We start from the raw sequence: 22,612 nt of genomic DNA, 5'->3' as shown, positions 1-22,612 counted from the left end.
ATACTTACACATTAAACGTCAAATGATTTTGCAGATAAGATAATGAGTTTAAAGTTGCGTCATTACTATTAAAATCTTTTCATTACCTCAAATTTGATCAAACTAACTTAAAAAACTTTAGGGACCTAAGGAAACTGTAAAAAAAAAAAAAAAAAAAAATCCAGAATGCAGAATAATATGAACAAATCGCAACAATTGAAATAAACTCATTCTGACCACAGTCATCGCACTGTGGAAAGAAAACAAAAACCAAAACTTTCTTTTACCACTGATGAAACGGATTCTGTCACGTTAGCCGTTAGCCACTATCACTGTTTAACAAACTCACAGATATCTGGAATGCAACAGTCACTTCTTTACCATCCAATCAATTCCAGATGAATAAAATCATCCATCTCTACATTCTTTTCTTTTCTGGTTGAATGTACTGATTGCCTCGCATTAGTAAATATGTCACATTAGTAAGTAAAATGAGGTTAACACTCTTCCATCTCTGACATGATGATCTATTTTCCCTCATAAAACACCCACTATAGCAGCACTTCACAAAAGAGAGAGAAGAGAGAGAAAAGGAGGATAAATGGATGATGGAGGGAGTTACTGTACCATTCTGCATGGCCTCATCTTTCCAGCGGGAGGTGCATTTGTCTGCTTGCTCTAAAATAAATGGGAGAGCACATTATACTTTATTATCATGACATTTAGAGAAAGGGAGAGAGAAACAGCTTGTGAACACAATTTGAGAAACAGTGAATTCAGGACTCGACAAGAAGGGTCCAAGGTCTGAATTTATTATTTTATTTAATTTATTTAAGAGTACTTTGTTCCTTTATTTGCTTCAGATGTGCTTGTGGTGTCATTTCTGGCCTGGAGGACATGACTTCTACTATTTCCACCAGGTGAGACACGGGACCCACGACTGATGTAAAGAGTCCAGACAGACATTTGTTACACATTCTCAACGGCAATGTTGCTCAAAAAAAATTGTCCCATGTAACGGCCTAAAACTCCGGTCAAAAATTTGGGTTGCATTTATTTGATCAAAAATACAGTAAATATTCAGAAATATTATTACAATTCAAAGTAACGGTTTTCTGTTGTAATATAATTTATAATGCAATTTATTCATGTGATCAAAGCTGTATTTTCAGCATCATTACTTCAGTCCTCCATCCTTCAGAAATCATTTCTGATTATTATCAATGTTGAAAACAGCTGTGCTGCTGAATATTTTTGTGAAAACCATGATTCAATGTCATTCAAAAGACTGTGGTAAGTACGAAAACTAAATTAATTAATAATTGTATTAATTTAAGAATGCATTCAATTGATCAAAAGTGACCGTAAAGACATTAATACTGGTACAAAGATTGTTTAATGTTTAACCTGTTAAATGTCACCCCGTCCCGTATACGGGACGCCTACGTTGACTATACTATATTACAATCAAATCTAATCTAATCTTGACAAACTATATATCGTTGGAAAGGTCTAAGACTCCCAAATATATATTTTACCAATATTTTTTGTTAAAAATTATGTAGGAAAAGTAATAGATGAATTTATGACAAGAGCGCACCCTCAGAAATCTACATTACAAAAGGAGCTTTGACCTTTGTTTAAAAAAAAGACTTCCTCGTTGCCTTTTTCTCTATTACATTTTAGAAATCATCAGAAGTTATATATCACTTGAAAACATAAAATCTCAAAATTCATCCTTCAAAACCCATTTTAAAATCAGACATTGCATTACCATGTAAATGGTACATCAAAATCATGTTACAAAATGTTTTCAGTCATGAATTATTAAAATTTAGGTTTGTATCATGCACATTCAAGTCTATCTTCAAAAACGTGAGTGACATTTAACAGGTTAAAAACTTTCTATTCATGAAATAATCCATTTGTAATGATATTTCAAATTTTTTACTGTATTTTTTGGAATGAAAAACTTAAAAACTTTATATTCCATTCATGTATTTTATTATTGTCCCAGTATAGACACTGAAAATATGGCCACAAATAAAAATCATCTACCCAAATGATCCGAAATGTGGCCCTGTCTGTGAAATCCAGGCTAAAGTCTCAAAATATAAATATAAGATGACATCCATCAAAATGTGATTTCATCCATTAATTTTTACTATGATTTCCATCTTTGACATGGCCTTACACAGTCAATATAAAGGTATAAATATATAAATATAAAGGTTATATTTTCACAGAATTTTCTACACCTTTATGAAGTATGATTTTATGTAAAAAAAACAGTAAAATCACACACACACACAAAGACTTTAGCTGGGTTTTCACAGACAGGGTCACAGATGAGCAGAAACATAAATACTTATTATTGAGCCCTGAAAACAGCAAGGCTAAAAAAGACTTGCTTTTGCTCTTTTGGGTACTCAACAAGGATCATGTGGTCAGAATGATCAGTGTGACGCCACAATAACAGAGCTCAAGGTGCATCACAGGATGAGAATACCAGCAATCAGCGTTCCTCTGCGTCTGAGACAATGGCTTCAGTGCTGCTTTTAGAGAATGCTAAAGATAAGGCAATTAAAAATCTGAAAGCCAAACATGATTCAGTCCAAAGATCACAATCGAAGGAAGACGTGAAGCACTGCTGAACACACACATACACACTGAGATTACACACATAGGTAGGAACTGGGTCAAAAGTAAAAGTGTCAGATATTGCTGCAATGTTGACCTAATACTCGTTTTGTTTTGTTTTAATGATTCGACTTCAACCAGCTAGAACAGACATCAAGGAAACACTTTAGATTAGGAAACACTTCTCTATTATCTAGCATACTGGATGTACGTATAAAGCACATAATAATGCCTTAATCTGCATGACAATTAACATCATTAAAATTGTATCTTTAGTTTATTTTTAATTTTGTTTTACTTTTTGTGTGTGTTGGTTCTGTACTTCTCATATTGCCACAAGATAACTATTTGATAAGGTAAAAAAAAATAAAAAATAAAAATAATATATATATATATATATATATATATATATATATATATATATATATATATATATATATATATATATATATATATATATATAGAGAGAGAGAGAGAGAGAGAGAGAAAATATTTGTCCTAAATTTTAATCCTATATCTATATCTATATCTATATATATATATATATATATATATATATATATATATATATATATATATATATATATATATATATCAATCACCTTTATTTATAAAGTGCTTTAAACAAAATACATTGCGTCAAAGCACTGAACAACATTCATTTGGAAAACAGTGTCTCAATGATGCAAAAATATATATAGATTTAGGACAAACATTTTCTCATTGGTCTGAACAAAAATGCCAGCAGGCTGTGTGCCAGAACGTATGTACTTAATTTTATTAGTTTTAAAATACTGCATTTGTTTATTTCATTAATTACATTTTATGATTTAATTATATATAATTTTTATTTATAGCTTTTCATCAACCCACCAATGTCCTGAAATTCCCTCTGGAACCCCGTTTGGGAAACCCTGGCTAACTGTTCTGGAACATTCTAAACTGGAACATACTGTACGCATACGAAACAAGCAAGATGCCAATCATTCCTTTCTCTTTTAAATCATAGATGGTGGAACGACATCCTGGATTGTTCTGGATTATAAAAACACATACACACAAAGCAATTCTGCCTGAGATGGTAGATGTTGAAAGTTAAGATTTATTTATTGATTGTTTTTACATTACCTGACATACTGCTGTGTATTAGGCCTTAAACATCATGCTGTTGTCATCCACAGACTCGCTGATATCTGACACACAAAGTCAAACAAAGTCAAAGGAAGAACAACAAATAATAACAAAAACAGCAGAATAATGCAGTAATTAAGGCATCCTGCCTGTGGTCTGTTCTGTGGCTCAAAATGAGAGTTGCTTTGGCCTACCTTGTTCTTCGTGATATCGGAGTCGTCCCACAGCCGTGTGAAGCAGCAGAGGCTGAGGAAGACACGCAGAAGAGAGACTTACATAATGCATAGAAACGCCTTTCAGAGGACAATATGCATTAAACACAGAAGTACCAAAAACTAATTCATTTAACTAATTTGTGCATGTTATTATTGGTGTTTTGTAGAACAAACACTGCTCTTACTGTTTCTCATACTTAGGGTTAGTCACCTGAACAAACTAGGACCGGCAATGGATTCAAATGCTGTTCATTGGAATCAGGCAAAAAAAAAAAAAAATGTACACTTTAGCTTGAATTTTGATCAACACAATTCTGAAACAACCTGTCAAATAACAGAGCATGACACTATCAATGCCGTGGTTCTGAAGAATGCAAAAACCCCTGTATGTCTTCAATGCAATTCAGTTGCTTTGTGCACAAGGTTCTACAAAATGCATAAATATGGAACTCAATGGAATTCTTCAGAACATCCTCTTTTGTGTTCAACAGAAGAAAGAAACTTGAACAGGAGTGGTGGAGGGTGAATAAATGATGACAGAATTTTCATTTTTGAGTGAACTGTCCCTTTTTCAGGCTACGTGTAAGAAAAGAAAGATCAATCCATCGATGTATTAAAATAAATGATCTACACAAAATTGAACTGCTTGAGTCTGTCAAGTGGTATTCATAGGAATCGTTTCATGCTCAGGTTAATGGTTCAGAACAAGCCTTGTTTGAGGAATATTTTCACCGAGCTGGAACACAAATACTGTAAAGGGAGTTTCTGTTGTTTCTCAGACCGAGGGTAAAAGTGCAGGGTGTGAAACTCGAAGTGCTGTTGTTACAGGACTCGCTGCTGCCAAGAGAACCTCAGAGTGAGGCGAGAACAAGACAAAGCACACCCTTTGAGAGAAAACACACTTTATCTACAAAGATCACACTTTCAATAACAAGCTCTGCTAAGCATCTACTTTAAAACCCTGCAATAAGACGGTTTACTTTCAGCTCTTCACTGGAGAACCTGCAGCACATACACTCTTAAAATAAAGGTTGATGCCATAGAAGAACCTTTCTGTCTGAATGGTTCCATAAAGAACCTTTAACATCTTGTTTCACAAAAGGTTGTGGTGAAATAAGGTTCTCCAGATTATAAAAAGGTAAGAAAGAGATGGTTCTTTAAAGAACATTTGACTGAATGGTTCTTTGTGGAACCAAAAAATGGGTCTATGGCATCGCTTAAATAACTTTTTGAAGCACCTTTATTTTTAATAGTGTACAGTTGTGTGCAATGACTGGCAAACTGTTACATTTTGTCCAAATTGTATATCTACTTTTATGTCAAAATAAAAAAGCTTTTTAGCAAAGCTTGGTGAATGGTAATGACAAAACAGTGGCAACAATGTATTTAAGCTTTTCTTTTTAAGAAAGACTAAATGTGATCATTCAAATTCAATTTTTCAAACAGTGAAAGTAATTCAATTGGGGGAAAAAAGGCATTTTGCATCAAAGATAACATTACAAACATAACATTAAAAACATCATAATAAATGGGAATTTCAGAACTTCCTGAAGCTGATTAAGAAAATCTAAATGACAAAATGCATCATTTGTCAATTTAATCAACATTGTTTACATGCTCACGACAGAACTAATTCATCTAGTAGAAATCTGTTAAATGCTTACCCTTTTTTTTCAGAGGCAGTTAACAGGAAATGAGTCTATATCAGATAGGACATTCTTTGAAGCAGCGTATTACCACACTTCCTTCACGTTGTGCTTCCTCATACCGCTGAAGATCTACAACCACACACATGAACATCACACAGAACGAGCAGCACAATAAGTCACCAGGCCATGGCATTTCCCTGACTGTTCCCCTAACATGCTCCCAGAACAGATGTTTGGGGCACAGCACTGGCAAAAACAGAAGTTATTCACCTTATTATAAGTCAGTGTGCCATCAGAATAACTGATAATGTAATGCCTTACATACAGCTGCAACATAACAGTGCCACTCAACATTTTTTTGAGTAAACTGCCTTCTTTCTATGCAAATGTACTTGACACATTGTGCTATTACCACCATAAAAAGACTGTTGTGAACAGAATTTAATTTAATAAGGATATCTGTAATACAGCAGTAAAGTACACCAGATTGTGGTGATTAGCTGTATGCTGAAAAACAATCCGAAAGGGCCTACAGTCTGGGGTTTTGTGCTGTGCAACCTGCAATTAGTAGTACTCACTTAGTTTAATCAATTTGCATTTACTTGATAGGCAAAATTAGTTCTGAATATACAAAGCAGACAACATATGCCAAAAAAAGAAAAAAGAAAAAATCATATCAGTGGCAGAATTCTTTTTTTTAATGATTTTTCACATTGGCTTCATTATCAATATGTTGGATATATGCATTCTGCTTTGCAAACAGCAATTTCCCCCCAGATTTTTAATTGAAACACCTAAAGATACATAGTATTACAGGTTATGTTGTTTTACTAACCACTTAATTTAACGCAATGTGCAAAAACTTAAATTTAAGACTACAAAAAAAGTGTCCTTATTACAGTGAAATTATACATATAAGTACTGAGTAATATTTATAAACTACATGCACTTACTATATTGCTAGGGTAAGGATTAGGGTTTGATTTAGGGTTATTTGCATGTAATTATCCATAATATATTATTATTAAAATGGTAAGTACATTTAACGTGTGACAAGGATTCCTTAAAATAAATTGTTACCAAAAATCTTATTAAAATGTAATTAAATATAATAATACATTTATGTTCCACCAGCATTTCAGAGGCTGTGTGTGTGTAGACCAGGGTTGGAAATCAATAGGGGCTTTATGAACAAAATAAACCAAAATGCAGCAAAAATGCTACCAAATGGTTTTTGGGTCCTAATTACAGCCTGCTAATTGAAAGGGGTCCAATTCTTAAATTCAGATTTTTTTTTCCAACCCTCAAAACAACACTTGAGCTCTGAATCACTGCTGGTCTACAGAAAGAAATAACTTCTCTAAACGAGGCCAAATGACTTCGATCAATAAGCATTTAGAGCTCAGTCTGAGATCTGACTCAGTAGCTCTGTTTATGTTAGCATGTCTATAATGAACTTGATGCAGACCATTAAGAAAAGTATTTGTGATCATCAGTACTACTTCAAAATCCTGTCATTACAATCCTCAGATCCTTGTCACTGAATGAATACCAAGACAAATAAATAACTGGACCTGGACTCAAGTTAGACTCTGATACAAAGCTCACAAGACAAGTGAGATACACGTGCCCAACAGACACACAGCAACACTGCCAGATACAAATATTACGAGACATGAATCAAATTCAAGTAACTCCTTTCAAAGGCCCTCAATGATCTCTCTCTGTGCGCTTGGTTTGCAGTTCAGAGAACTCATCGTCATGACTTAAAGCACCAAAACAGAAAAGTTTTATGACAGATTTTCTAGGAAGAGCCCCTGGGCCAAACTGGAACTTCTTCATGAAAACAGAGGCAAGCGAAGACCTGTGAGTTCAGTGTCAGAGTTGAGAACATCAACTCGGACACACAGTGTCAAAAATGTGGCAAAATCCAATGGTTCAGATGGGTTCATCAGCTTGATTCAGTGCCATATGTTATTCCCTTATTAGCGCAATGGAGAAAAAAATGTGAAATCACAGAAACATGTCACAACGAAATATGTATCTTTCTTTAGATGAGCACAAAGAACGATTTGCAGAGATACAATCCATCTGTGTAAGTCCATAAAATGCAGGTGTACTGGACCCCCAAGCTGATGAGTAAATATACAGTGAGCGGCAGCTCAAAATGAAATGAAAATGCCTTTTTGATGCCAGAGGTCAGAAGAGAATGGCCAGACTGGCTCAGGCTGATTGACAGGGAGGCAGGAGAGCACTGACTTCAACTGGAAAAAAAACATCCTATTTTTTTGGTTGATGGATGTAGTAATTCCACCACTTAGGCTTGCTGGAATGCATGGCTCTCCAGAAACTAAACCAAAAAGTATTAATACAATTCACTGCAGTTTCCAGCTAAACACCAACTTTTATTTATTTCACACAAAATTAGATCCATGTGGTCTGTGCATAACACTATATTCTGATCTCAAACTCATAGTGCATGGTTTCTAGACTAACACATTTTCACATTTGCCTCACATAACTTGGAATCCAAAGAGAATGTCAGCAGTATGCAACGGAGAAAACGTGTGTCCCCAGAGTAAAGAATGCTTCTATTTTGGAGCTAAAGAACAGATTCCAGACTCTAGCAGATACTGAGAACCTCACACAGGCAGTGAAAGTGTGGGACCAGATCAGAGTAGCACATTCTGTTACCAATGAAGCATTCCATCAGAAAGCTGATCAAACGATGAAAAAAAGAATAATGGCAAGACCAGACAAGTGTTTATACATGGAAAATATCACAAGCCAAGCGAAGCAGCAGCTGACAAACAGGAACAAGGTGTATAAGATCACCAAGATAGCCTGAAAATATAGTGGAAATACTGATGTTCAGGGGTGACTTCTTACATCAGAAGCAGAACAGGACACTCAATGGGCAATGTACTTAAGTGAAATCCTAAATAATCTGTCACCAACAGCAGAGGTTGATCTAGATGTTAATATAGTCCCACAAGACAAAGAAGAAACCATCAGATTCCTCAAAAACAAAATAGCACCTGGATAGGATAAGCTCAACACAGATTTCCAAAACAGAATCTACAGCCAAAATACTATGAACACTTTTTGAAGCCATGTGAGAATAAAAGAAAATACCAGATGACTGGACAGATGTACGGAAGTTCTAAGCGGCCATGCATTATAATTTTTGCATTTAATTTTTTTTTCCATGCATTATAATTTTTTACACTATCCATTATACTCTATGCGGATCATCCTCATGGTCACTATAATTTGTGCAGTCTTGTTCATTACTGACATTTAATTAATTCATATATGTTAAATGCTTGAATCAATATGATTATTGTGTGTATTAAGTTCTTGCTAGATGTATGAGTTTCACCAACGTGTTCTGTCATAAAATAACTGCTTATCAAACCAAGCTTGACGTCACTGTATTCTGTTTGCACCTATATTTTTATTTGTTCTTCTTTTAGGCACATGATTAGATGTTCTGTTTATCTACAGTAGGATGGAATTTAATGATATAGGGTATTTGTGATATGCTTCTTTTCCTTATAATTAATCTTTACTGTTAAACATATTGATGAGAAATGTGATGTATATGTAAAGTGCATTGGCTAATTTAATTCAGTTTTGTTCTATAATGTTGTAATCATTTTTTTTCTGCACACACACACACACACACACACACACACACACACTGCACACGAACGCTCTTTTCAAACAGAAGCTTGTAACGCTTGAAAATTAAAAGTGATTTTAATCCAAGCAGCTCTAAAAAATCTTAGAATAGTTCTGCATCCTTCTGAAGTGTTTGTGGTGTTGCCATTTAAACATGTTAATTACAAAAACAAAACGTTTAGTTTACTGTCTCTGGAAAAATCAACAGTGATTGATCAGTCTTTATTTATGTGCAGTATAGTAGATGTTATTACCAGATGTTATTACCTAGGCGAAGCAAAATTTGCTGAAATATAGGCTACAGTAGGAGTGACTGCATGGTTGTTAATTAGATGCCTATCAAAGTTGAGTTCTTTACTATAGCAACAGTAAAACTATCATGTCGTTATAACGAGAAAACAGACTTTCGTTATGTCAAGATAACGAGAAAATTAAGTCATTATAATGAGAAAACGAGTTTCGTTATGTTGGGTAACGAGAAAATTAAGTCGTTATAACGAGAAAACATTTTCGTTATGTCGAGATAACAAGAAAATTAAGTCGTTATAATGAGAAAACACCTTTCGTAATGTCGAGATAACGAGAAAATTACGTTGTTGTAACGAGAAAAATAAAAAAAAGGGAAAGCTGCTCAGAACTTCCCAGAAGATACCAAACCAAGTAGACCTGAGTAACTGCAAGAGCTTCTGCGGCATCACCCATTTGTCAATGATTTTGCAAAGATTATCGTTAATTCAGCAAATCTCAGAAACAGTAGACAAAAAAACTAAGGAATGAACAGACAGGATTCAGTTAAGAAGAGGTTATGTTGTGACATGATATTCACCTTGTGAAACATTGAGTGGCAGAGTTTACTTTAAATCAGCTTCTTGCACTCCCCAGAAACAGTCTAACAAAAAAGATTTTTATAAAAAGGTTTTACAGCAACCTCTCTTTGAAACTGTTGTTGTGATTGTTGTTTCATACTTTGCATGTGAAGACAGAAGTCCAGCAAGGTGGTGCAACATTGTCATCGCTCTTCACCATCACCACTCTCTTTTAACACTGAAAGATCTTGATTTCATGGACTTCAACCAGCAACACTTCCCATCAACGACACCAAATTCACCCGTTATCTTGAAAGAGGGGCAGCATCTATGCTTATATTAGTCTGTTTGCTACCATAGTTAGCCGGATCTGGTTCGTATCAATACCAGATTGTTGACCTAAATCCAGAAACAACCAGAACACACCACTCTTAAATTTCAGCAAAAACTACTGCGATTACACAAGCCCTCACGACTGATCCTCAGTGAACACCTCAAAGTGCTCGGCATAGATCCTTATGGCCACTATGATCACTTCAAGAAAGGACCAGATAGCACCATAATGCAGCTTAAATCAAGACAGACTATCATCATGCTTGTGGTCACAGCTCTACCTTCATTTATAACCTGCTGGCAAGACTACAACTCTTCCTTTCCCACATAATACCAAAATAATAAATCGTGATCTTCAAGCAGAAGGAGCTGGATGCAATCCAAAAAGTTATGTTTCCTAGCCGCCATCACCTTTGGCAAAAAGAGACTTTATGTAATTGTGTGCCTCAGGCATGTTTTTCCATTGATCCTAGGTTGTAATTGCACACTTACTCCCTTTTGAGACAAAACATGCAGGACTGGAGCAACATGAGTGCAAATGAGCACGCAATTTTATTTTCCCCTCAAGTATTCCATTAAGTCTCACAGAGGTCAGAATGTGCAGCATTTACTGTAATATTATCCTATGCTGTATTTAACTTTAGGAGAGTCGTGTAAGCACACACTGCTGACCCCTGTTTCCACACAGGACAGACATGTTTTGCTGGCCAGAGTGCAACATGCTGCCTCAGTTTTTGTGAATAATGATGCCATCTGTTCCCCGTGAGGTGGTGTGTGTGTGTGTGTGTGTGTGTGAGCCGTAACGTGGGAAAGGCCATCTGAGGAGAACCCAGCCATGCAGAAAAACTCATGTGGGAACACAAGAGCACACACTCATGCTATGAAGAGCTGCACACTCTGCCCTCACTGTCCTTACGTGACCAGTCAGAAGCAGGGCTGTATGGAGCGAAATGCAGGAAAAAAAAAAATCTGAAAAAAAAAATCTGAAAAGACATATTGGTATAAATTATATATATATATATATATATATATATATATATATATATATATATATATATATATATATATATATATATATATATATATATATATATATATATAACCCTTTAGCAGCACCACTGTAATTACAATGTACAAAAAACCTATAGCAAGAGCTTGTGAAGGAAGATTTGTGGTCATACTACACAAAATGATGGACTTGGCAGTTTTAAGTGAATCAGACACATATGTAACCAGCTTTTCATTTCTCTGTAACCTCAGCACTGATATGTTGATATTAATGAACAACAGCATTTATTTTCAATGGCCAGACTGAAACAGGGTGTCAAATTTAAGGAGACCTGTTATAACCTATTATTACCTTTTTACAATATGTAATACAGTATCAGTCTCAGGTGTCCACAGAAAGTGTCTGTGAAGTTTCAGCTCAAAATACCCCACAGATCATTGATTATATCATTTCGAAATGCTTATTTTGTGTGTAATCAGGAACAGGCTGTTTTTGTTCATGTCTCTTTTAATGCAAATGAGTTGCTGCTCCCCGCCCCGTTTCCAGAATTCAAGCCTGTTCCTCAGAAACACTGAAAAAAAAAAAAAAAACACACAAAAACAAACCATTTGTTTGGTTTTGATTATAATGTCTATTGTGCTGAAATAATACGTTTTAAACTATAAAGGTTTAAAGGGAGCGAAATCTAAGCGGCTAATTTTTTTTTTCATATATATATAAATACTGGGTTCTTCTTTTTCACATTTTCTGGGTTGGTAGATGCACCGGGGATGCGATTATAGCACTTAAACACAGAAACAGAAATAAAAAAAACACTCTAATGAAAAAGATTTTAAAGTCAACCCTTCACCAATGTTTTTTTTTTTTTTTTCAGTGTACCTACCACTGCAAAGAAATACCTACTTTTGGCTGGTGACTGCTGTTAATTTCTCACCAAAAACATATTTACATTGTACTTCAAATTACTTTAAAGAATATGTTGACACTGTATATGTGAAAATAAATATGATTGCCATGGTATTATTGGTCATTTCGTGTTAGTACTAGTGTTGTACAGAAACAAAAGGACCACAAACAGAGCTCTTGACTCGAGCAGGAACACAGGTGTATCTGAACAGCTGATGGGATGCGCTATTAGTTAATTTGGAAGCGAGGATGAAATGATTTTATTAAATATAGACTCATTGACATGGCAACGGCAGTGTGAACGAGGACAGCAGATGGTGTTTTCATTGGAAGAATGTCCTGATCAAATTACATATTTCTAATGTCCCTGCAGACAAACACTTTCTATATGTAAAAAAAAGTCTGCAAATTTGAAAAATAAACCCGATCAGTGGAATACATACATAGGCCTACATATACACATCACAGTCACAGAGGTGCATTTCCAAGGGAAAACTGCCTTTCTGCGAGATTGTTTTAAAAAAGGGTGGAATAAGTCCACATTAATATACAGTATGACTCTTTTTGATATTTCTGGATTGGTAATAAGGTGTTTGTAGCACAACAGTTGTGGTGCAGTTGTGTCGGGACATTGCTTACTGACCCCGAGTCCACAGCTAAGTCTCTATGACATTATGGTCTCTAAAACATAAGCCTTGTGTCTTTGCTTTGTTTTGAGTGTTATTGCATTAATTAGTTAACATTTTTGACTAAATTAAAATCTTCATTTAGTTTTGTATAAATGTGTTAAATCTGTTCTTACCAGAAAGACGGGGGGCCGTTTAGTCCTGCCAGGGCTGAGCTGCACGAATCCCTCCCAACATGAAAATCTAGAATGAAATGTAGAGAGTCATTAGAATACATGGCCAAATGAATCTGTCCAGACACACAACGAATTAATAATCAAGAAGGTTATGACCAACCACCCATTAACTATGCACAATTTGTTCCTTAAATGTGTTCTTTCTTTACCTCTGTGGCGTCCTGCACCAGCTGGACGAGTGCCAGTGATAACAGAGATATAACGGAGAGCTCTCTCTCAGTGTGGTACATATAAACTCACCCTAAATTTACACCAACTTGACACTGACAAGAGAAAACTGATATACCGATTATCATATTCATGTTATGAAAGCACCACAGAGCCAGTGTTTACACTCTTCTGAATGTCATCCAACGAATGGCTTAACTGGAGTTATGTCTTAGAGTAAAACACACATGCACACAATACACCCGTATGATACTTTCACAGACACTGCCAAAAACAAAAGTGTAATATATAACCCCTCTATTATGCAACCTCCAGTTAACAGTTATCTGTAAGTCTGTGTTTGTATAGCAGGATATATGTTAATGGCAGAGCGCAGCGTTTCAGGAAACCAGCCTTCCAGATGCGGTTTTCCCCACCGCCCCGTCTCTCCCCTGAGGAGCATTACCATCTGCTTGACCTCTGCTGACAATCCAGACTGCTTCCACACAACATCAGAGGAGGATGTCCTTCAGGAGCCTTCCCAAACTGGCTCCTGTGATCTGTCCTCAAGTCACGTTCAAGTGAGAGAAACGGTTTAGAAGGTCTTTGAGGAGATGGCTTGGGTTTGCGAAACTGATCGACTAGGGACTCTTTCTGAGTCATGCTCATGAAGGAAGTTCACCCACAAAAAGAAAAGTGTCGTTTTTTACTATGAATATAAGCTAAGATCTGAAATGGCACTCAAATCTGCAATTACTGTAAATCTGCCTCACACCAGGTTTGACATTATCGATTATTTTACCGTTTAATTTTAGTTCTGATCAGTGTCAGAGAAAGTTACTTTTAATGTAATGCATTACAATATTGTGTTACTCCATAATAAAATAACTAACTGCAAAATAATGCATTATATAACTTTTGCATTCCTTTTCCCACCTGAGCTGGGTTGTTTGCTTATTTATTTAAAAAACTGCAACACAGAAATTGTGAAAAAGCAACCCAGTAAGCCTTTTTCTACGAGCTTATGAAAAAATGAACCACTCAGATTTCACTCCCCCCGTGATGTAGAAAGGGTATCTTATTATAATATGACCGCTCCTGGATGTAGATTTACACCAACAGTGTGCCATTGTGTTTTCACAAGTGACAATGGTGTACCAGTTCTAATGCCATGGTGAGAGTTTGAGCAGAGCATTGCTAATTGTTCTGTCTTTAGCTGCACTGATGAGCACAGAATACTGTTTCAAGTCCCAACCTCAGAGAGGACAATATATATATAACTGTTTACCTTGACAGACATAACCGACTGTTTTTGCAACTGGGGTGTTTTTATCCCTTAATAAAACATTAACAAATACATGGTGAATTACTGGTTTTATTACATTATTTTTATTATACGACATGAATTTGACAGTAATATTACGTATTTTCTTAAGAGAAAAAGAACTTCAAATGCAGCCCAAAAAACGCAAACTAAAAAAGGTATTTTAGTTTTACAATATAACTGTATAAAAAACTGCAACAAAATAAGTCTAGGAATATAACAAATTATATATTATATCTCTTTACAACAAAAGAAGTAAAAAACAAGCAACTGTCTAGGCATAATTATTATTATTAATAGAGACATATTATTATTACTACATAGAGACGTAGCAAAATCTACCTAAGGCTACAACAGTAGCTTAATATATTGTCAATTTACTCATGTTAAACCAAACATTTATTTTGATGGGTTGCCATGAAGATCTTTGAGTGTCTGTGTTTATGAAACGGTAAATTCTGATGAAGTGACTGTTTATGCGTTCATGTCCTCATATAGTGACACACGGCAGAGACTACAAAACAGCGAGCTCCCGCGCATCTGCGCCCGTCACCCACAGAGAAGTAGAATTCGCAGGAGTAATATTTAAATAATATTTTGCAGTTTAATATTCACAGACACTAGTATATATTCAGCTACAGTCTGGAGCCCATCGCTTAAACTAACACAGAAGCGAATGAACGCAGCTGCAGGTAACGAATATACTCAGGACTCGGTAACTTACTACCGGTACTACAGAGATGCTGGTATCATCAAATTTTAACATTTTCACCACCGACTTGATAGTGAAGTGCCAGTACTTGTGGCATCCCTAGTCGCCGTTTTACTGTCTGGTTGGTCCAGTCTGAAATACTGCTAGACAGCGGACATACTGCTAACCACTGATCTATAATATAGAAGTGGCTTCACTGTCTGTTGGCAGTTTAGAACGCGATGAGCGATCCAGTCATATATAGATCATAGATCACTTTAAAATGCATTATTTCAACACGATAGACAAGATAATCAAAACCAAACAGAGATGCTTTATTTTTTAGCAGAGTATCTGAGGAACAAGCTTGTATAGATACAGACGGTTGGTCTGGGAACGCCCCCGGGAATGCCCCATCACGTGATGTGAATTTAGCCCGTGGGGAAAAACATTGCCTTGGCGCCAATTGAAATACACGGGACAATCACGCCGAAGAGTTGCTGTGTCGTTTTCTGTACCTCCAATAAACTAACAAATTATGAATTGAAGTTCTACATCCTTCCTAATAAACATACAGAGCCGGAAAGAATGACAAAATGGCTACAAGCAATAAGTTGTGAGGATGATCAAGGGAAGTTGTGGAATCCCAGGCTAAGCATGTGTATGTGTGCAGTCGGCATATCATCACAGGCAGGCTATATTAACATCGTGTTCATTATTAACGTTATCAAAACTGTGTAAGGTTGTTTCAGAAAGTGGCATGCATGTATAATTAGCTTTATCATTCTACCTGAAGCAAAACTATGTAACGTTAGCCTAGTGTCGAACATAAACCCACTTAAAAAAGCGTGTGGACACGTAACAACTTAGTTTTGTGCCAGAACTTTTACACTTTCTTTCAATTCACCCCGTCTATGTTTGCGAAACTACTGAACGGCGGAATCCAGTCAAAAATAGAACTTGCTGTATGAAGCAGAACGTCACGGAATTTGGCTATTTTTGAAAGAATACATCTACATTAGGGCTGTTAAAATGAATCCAATATCGATATGGACTAGTGTATATGAATATTAAAGTTATAAGAGACTACAACTGTTCTACATGTCTCTGGGAATGAGCGCTCAATATGTGCAGTTTTGTCATTCAAATACACACAATGTTTGCAGTGTTTTCCCCCACGCCGACTTCGCCCTCCCCACACCCCTCCAGCTATGACTAGATGCCGACTGTATCTATTCTGGAAAAGGGGGTGGGGAGCAGCAGCTTATTTGCATTTAAAGAGACATGAACAAAAACAGCCTGTTTCTGCTTCCACTCAAAATAAGCATTTCAAAATGATATAATAAATTATCTGTAGGGTATTTTGAGCTGAAACTTCCCAAACACATTTTGGGAACATCCATGACCAATATTAAATTGTGTAAAAAGGGACATACTGTAATAGTTCTCCTTTTAAACTGTATGCCATTAGTAGGATAAAAAAAATTATCTATGAAAAAGTTTTCATGCTTTTCAAATATATATATATTTGACACCTTCATATGTTTCTTATTTTAAGCTTTTTTTTTTTCATTTTCATTTTCATTTTTCATTTAGTACTGCTCTTCAAAAGCTACATAATAATTTCCCCAGAGAATAAAATAAGTACAATTTAACCTGATCATCCAAATCAAAAAGTTACAGCCTCCATCTCTAAATGTATTATTTTGCATCAAAAAATGTTTTAACCTTTTGTAATAATTGAGTCCCTCAGTTATTTTCATTGTGATGAGGGATCTCAAAATCAAACGGTCACTGTTAGAAATGGCTCAAATATGCCGATGCTGTAAAACTGAAGAATGTGCAGAAGTTGAACTGCTCAGGACAAACAAGAGACTCGTACAAAACCATCACAAAATACAAAAACATTCATGGATCATTCATGTAATGACACAGCACAGCAGTACAAGGCAAGGGTATGTAAACTTTTGAATGTTTATTTTTTATATATAAAAAAAAGTTATTTTGTCTTGTTGAGTGTATGTAATGAAACAAATTATTCAGCACAGTAGTAAATAAAAAATAACATGCATTTTTATGAGCAGAACTGTAAGTACTAAATGACTGAATTAAAATGATAGTAAAGTTTGTTGAGAAGTAGCAAGACTGCGGTTTAGGAATGTGCAACATTTCACACATAATAATTAAAGTGTCTAGAGAGAGAGAGAGTGTGTGAAACAGTAAGAGACTGAGAGAGAGATGAAAACAGTAGAAAGCAAATGAGAGGTAAAACAGCTATTTGTTCATGCAATGTGTTTACCCCCAAAAAACTCCTAATCACATGTAATGGCTTGCACAAATGCGCTGTTTTCTACTGTGTTTGTGAATGGAGAGAAGCAGGGAACACATATACACAAGGAAATGTATGCTGTCTAATGCAACTCTACTGAAATAATAACCCACCAAACTCAAAGTTTACCCTCAGGTTGAGTAATGCCTTTCCAACATTCAAATACAAATATATTCACAAAGCATAACAAATATTAAAGCTAAAACTGATGTCAGCTTGTACAAATGCATGATTGGAGATGCAGTTTCAAGTCTGGCTTGCAACAATTCCCCCATCTCTTTTACATGCAGTAAATGTAAACTGTAAGTTCAATATTTAGAGATAATATTGGCTCTGTAGTTTCCATGGACAGTCACATATATACTGTATGAGTTATGCATATGCATTATGAATTAATTTTAGATGATGAGTTTTTATTTTTATTTTGTATCATATTTTTGTGCTTTGCTTTGGTACTGAAATTGGTACCGAGAACCATGGATTTTCACTGGTATCAGTACCGAATACTGAAATTTTGCTACACACTATCTTCCAACTCTCAAAGCTTTTAACAGTGCGCGTATCTATCAGATGATCACTGCCCACTAGCCTATGTCTGTATTCACCTCCACTCTTCACTTCATTCTGGAGTAATCTTGAAATGGACGTGCAAATAACAATATCCGATAAGTAAAAATTTCAGCAATTCTGAAAGAAAGTGGCTCAAAAAAAAAAAAAAAAAAAACTGAAGTTAGTCAGTAGAATCCCCAGCTAACAGGTTATTTTACTAAAGCTGATAATGGAGTGGATGTTGCTGGAAATGTAAATGAAGCAGACACATAAAGCAGATCAAAAACAGTGTCCACACAGATTTTAGGTTACTTTGATTGTTATAAACAAAATTATTAACTGGATTTATATTGTTTTTGTGTTTGAAAAAACTAAATTCGTTTAAGAATTGGGAGATAATCCGGTAGATATATCAATCGTTGATTAAAGCTCATCATGATGTAAGCTAAGCTTATCATTTAAAGGTATTTTAAGCAGGTTTTAAAACAAATGGTTTAAACTGTTTATAGACTTTATAGACCTAACCCATATATGGAAAACACAAGGGCCCAGCAACTGTCTGGTTACCAATATTGTTCCAAATATATTATTTTGTGTTCAGCAAAAATCTCATACAGGTTTAGAACATCAACAGAATTTTCATTTTTGGGTGAACTATAATATCCTAATATAGCTGCTGTTGCCATTTGTGGCAACGGTGTAAATCAAACATCAGAAAGAAAATGGCTTACTGTTCTTTACTGAATAACTTTTGTCAAATAAACATGAATGAATGTATATTGAATTTAAACAGTGAAGACTATTCAGTAGTTGCACATTTTCTATATACAATATAATATTTATTATTCAGTGCTTTAAGTTTTTCAAGTGGGATGATTTTTTTTTTTCAATATTTGTTCTGTTGTAGCTTTATTTGTTTAGTGTTTACTTGTCTTCGGTAAGCTTACTTTTATTTAGGCTAGTATTATTTTTTGTGATATTGAAATTGGTAACTAAAATTATGAAATTTCAGTGTATCAAGAATTTTGATATGGGATAAAAATACTATTTATATCTAGATATTAGTTAGCATTTTGCTTTCATTGTTCCCATTTCCCCTTCCTGGTTTTGAGTTTATTGTTATGTTTTTTGATTATGTTCACTTTGTTAATTGCTTGTTTTCTTAGTTTTTTATTTATTTATTTATTTTGAAATACAGCCAAGTATGGCTGGTCCATACTCTGAAATCTTACTCAGCGTTTGGGGTCAACCGATTATCGGCCTGACCGATTATTGGCGCCGGTATTAAGCATTTTTATGATTATCTGTGTCAGTCATTTTCAAAACCGATTAGCCGATAAAATAACTGAATTTTGAAATGCGCTATTTGGCTCTGATGCAGCCTGTCGGAACTCACCACTCTGTGGCCCATCTGATTTGCTGGGAGTTACGAGTCCGACCAATCAATGCTGAATTCACTCTCACGCCGAAAGTGCTTGCTAACTGGAGCTGCTTCAGTGGTCAAGCATCAGTTTTTTCTCAAAGGTAAGGCAGCAGCAGACATTGCTTAAGGTGCAATAAACAAAACAAAACACCTCAATATTATATCAATGTTATTGATTTCTGAGATGTGGAAAATACGAATGGAATTGCGGAATTCTGTCATATAAATCGAATTTACTGTATGACCCGAAATGACACAGAATTTTTCAAAGTTTGGATGAAACAATTTTTAGTGTTATTGACTATTGGCTGGTCTCCTTCTTGGATCATTATCTTACTACTACAAAAATTGCACTTAGTTGCATGTCTCTCAGCTACATATTTATTCCCACATAGCAACAACACGGTCTAAAGCAGTAAAACTCTATGTGGTCTTTTAGGAAGACAGACAGAGTAATAGCAAGACAGGTCTGAAAAAATCTATCAGTAAAAGGTCATATAACACCGTCCGAATCTGATACACTCCAACATCACAGTCTGAAGTATACAAAGAGCTCAGAAAGGGAGATACAAATCTCTGGGCATTTCTAAACATTCAGCAGCCAAGCAAATGCCAGTAACAAGGTTATGGACAGAAACGCTGGTGTATTTCAAACAGCACTAGAGTGGCGAAAAACAGCACAATAAAGCTATGACCTTCCCCTGCTGCTCATCCACCCACAGTGTGAGCACTTCACCAAACACAAACACACAACTGCAGTGTGCTGATGATGCCCAAAGAGTGTTTCTGCATTCAGACCACATGCAATAACAGAAGACATATCAATTTCTGCAACAAAATAAAGACGTTACATCATTCTAACTTGAAAATTTTTGATTTTAATGTAGATTCCTTTATTTTCTACATGGATATTTCCACATGGCACTTGCTAAAAATACTGTGGCAGCAGACAGTTCAGAGCAGAATGATTCCCAAACAAGTTTAGAGAAGAAAAAACAAACACAGACAGCTAATTATTGCAGAGCAGTGTGATAACCTGCCATACTAATGGTGTTGTATTCACAGGTATGGTATATTTATGTTAGAATTTTTTAGATATTTAATGACTTCAAACTTAGCTTATCTAATAAGACAGAACTATCAGTTTTAGAATATTACTCCTTGAGTTTAGTGATGTGAAGCTACTAAACTTCTTCGGTAACACTTTATTTGAAGGTGTCCTTGTTACATATGTTACTTGAACTTACTATTATAATAGCAATATATTATGCATAACTGCATGCGAGTAACCCTAAACCAAGCCCTAAACCTAATCCTAACCATATAGTTAGTACATGTACCAACCTGATTCCAAAATAGTTGGGACACTGTGCAAATTGTGAAGAAAAACAGAATGCAATGATCTGGAATTTCAAATTTCAATATTTTATTCGGAACACAACATAGATTACATATCAAATGTTAAAACTGAAAATTATTATTATTATTATTTTTAAGGGAAAAATACGTTGATTTTAAATTTCATGGCATCAACACGTCTTAAAAAAAGTTGGGACAAGGCCATGTTTACCACTGTGTGGCATCCGCTCTTCTTTTTATAACAGTCTGCAAACGTCTGGGGACTGAGGAGACAAGTTGCTCAAGTTTAGGAATAGGAATGTTGTCCCATTCTTGTCTAATACAGGCTTTAGTTGCTCAACTGTCTTGGGTCTACTTTGTCGTATCTTCCTCTTTATGATGCGGCAAATGTTTTCTATGGGTGAAAGATCTGGACTACAGGCTGGCAATTTCAGTACCCGGATCCTTCTTCTACACAGTCATGATGTTGTAATTGATGCAGTATGTGGTCTGGCATTGTCATGTTGGAAAATGCAAGGTCTTCCCTGAAAGAGACAACGTCTGGATAGGAGAATATGTTGTTCTAGAACTTGGATTTACCTTTCAGCATTGATGGTGTCTTTCCAGATGTGTAAGCTGCCCATGCCACACGCACTCATGCAACTCCATACTATCAGAGATGCAGGCTTCTGAACTGAGCGCTGATAACAACTTGGGTTTGTCCTTGTCCTCTTTAGTCCGGAAGACATGGCGTCCTAGTTTTCCAAAAAGAACTTCAAATTTTGATTCGTCTGACCACAGAACAGTTTTCCACTTTGCCACAGTCCATTTTAAATGAGCCTTTGCCCAGAGAAAATGCCTGCGCTTCTGGATCATGTTTAGATATGGCTTATTTTTTTACCTATAGAGTTTCTCTGAATCCTTGGATGATATTATGCACTGTAAATGATGATAACTTCAAACTCTTTGCAATTTTTCTCTGAGAAAGTCCTTTCTGATATTGCTCCACTATTTTTCGCCGCAGCATTGGGGGAATTGGTGATCCTCTGCCCATCTTGACTTCTGAGAGACACTGGCACTCTGAAGACCCTTTCACACTGCACGTCGGACCCGCAATATTCCCGTAACATTGCCTGGTCGCCTTCTGTGTGAAAGCAACCACGTCCCGGAATTGATTACCGAATCGAACCCGGGTCAGGGACCTAGTAACATTGCGGTAATCGATCCGGAATGAGCGCTGTGTGAACAAAAGCCATATCTAATTCCGTGTCGAAGTGATGACGCGCGTTATCGCGCGACTCTTTTACCGGCTGTTTTGAAGGAAGATCAACATTCGCGACGAAAACATATGTGCAAACTGTAATAAAGCAGAGATCAGTTAGTTCCTCACTTTCCGCGCTGACGCCGAGATCGTTTGCTTGCTTCAGTTAAAGTATAACGTGCCAAGCGTTGTCGACTCGTACATTACACGTCACGCGCTGATGTCACGTGTCGTTACGGGATCTTCAAGGGTTGTGTGTGAAAGCACGCACATATACCGGGTCATCACTGGCAGTGTGAAAGTGCCAAATCTAGCGACCAGGGAACAATTACAGGA

General features: G+C 35.9%; 1 protein-coding gene across 12 annotated transcripts in view; it reads right to left on the bottom strand.

Annotated features, from left to right (window-relative positions):
- The window catches only part of LOC127979205 (thyroid hormone receptor beta), a 121,241-nt gene that overhangs the window by 35,533 nt on the left and 63,096 nt on the right, over window positions 1-22,612 (bottom strand). For 6 of the 12 annotated variants that reach the window (XM_052584512.1, XM_052584514.1, XM_052584522.1 and 3 more), the window contains 4 exons: window positions 13,155-13,221; window positions 3,945-3,996; window positions 3,748-3,812; window positions 607-657 (listed from right to left, as the gene is read on the bottom strand). In XM_052584512.1, the coding sequence (XP_052440472.1) occupies window positions 607-657; window positions 3,748-3,754 (58 nt within the window). In that variant the 5' untranslated portion in view covers window positions 3,755-3,812; window positions 3,945-3,996; window positions 13,155-13,221. Of the gene's footprint in view, window positions 1-606; window positions 658-3,747; window positions 3,813-3,944; window positions 3,997-5,629; window positions 5,744-13,154; window positions 13,222-13,827; window positions 13,942-22,612 lie in introns of those variants that run through there. The other 6 variants (XM_052584518.1, XM_052584519.1, XM_052584520.1 and 3 more) reach the window with 3 other exon arrangements.

This window comes from Carassius gibelio, chromosome B19, assembly GCF_023724105.1.
Source record: "Carassius gibelio isolate Cgi1373 ecotype wild population from Czech Republic chromosome B19, carGib1.2-hapl.c, whole genome shotgun sequence".
Classification (NCBI taxonomy): domain Eukaryota; kingdom Metazoa; phylum Chordata; class Actinopteri; order Cypriniformes; family Cyprinidae; genus Carassius; species Carassius gibelio.
The sequence above is the reverse complement of the archived record's forward strand: the minus strand, read 5'-3'. Positions and strand labels throughout refer to the sequence as shown.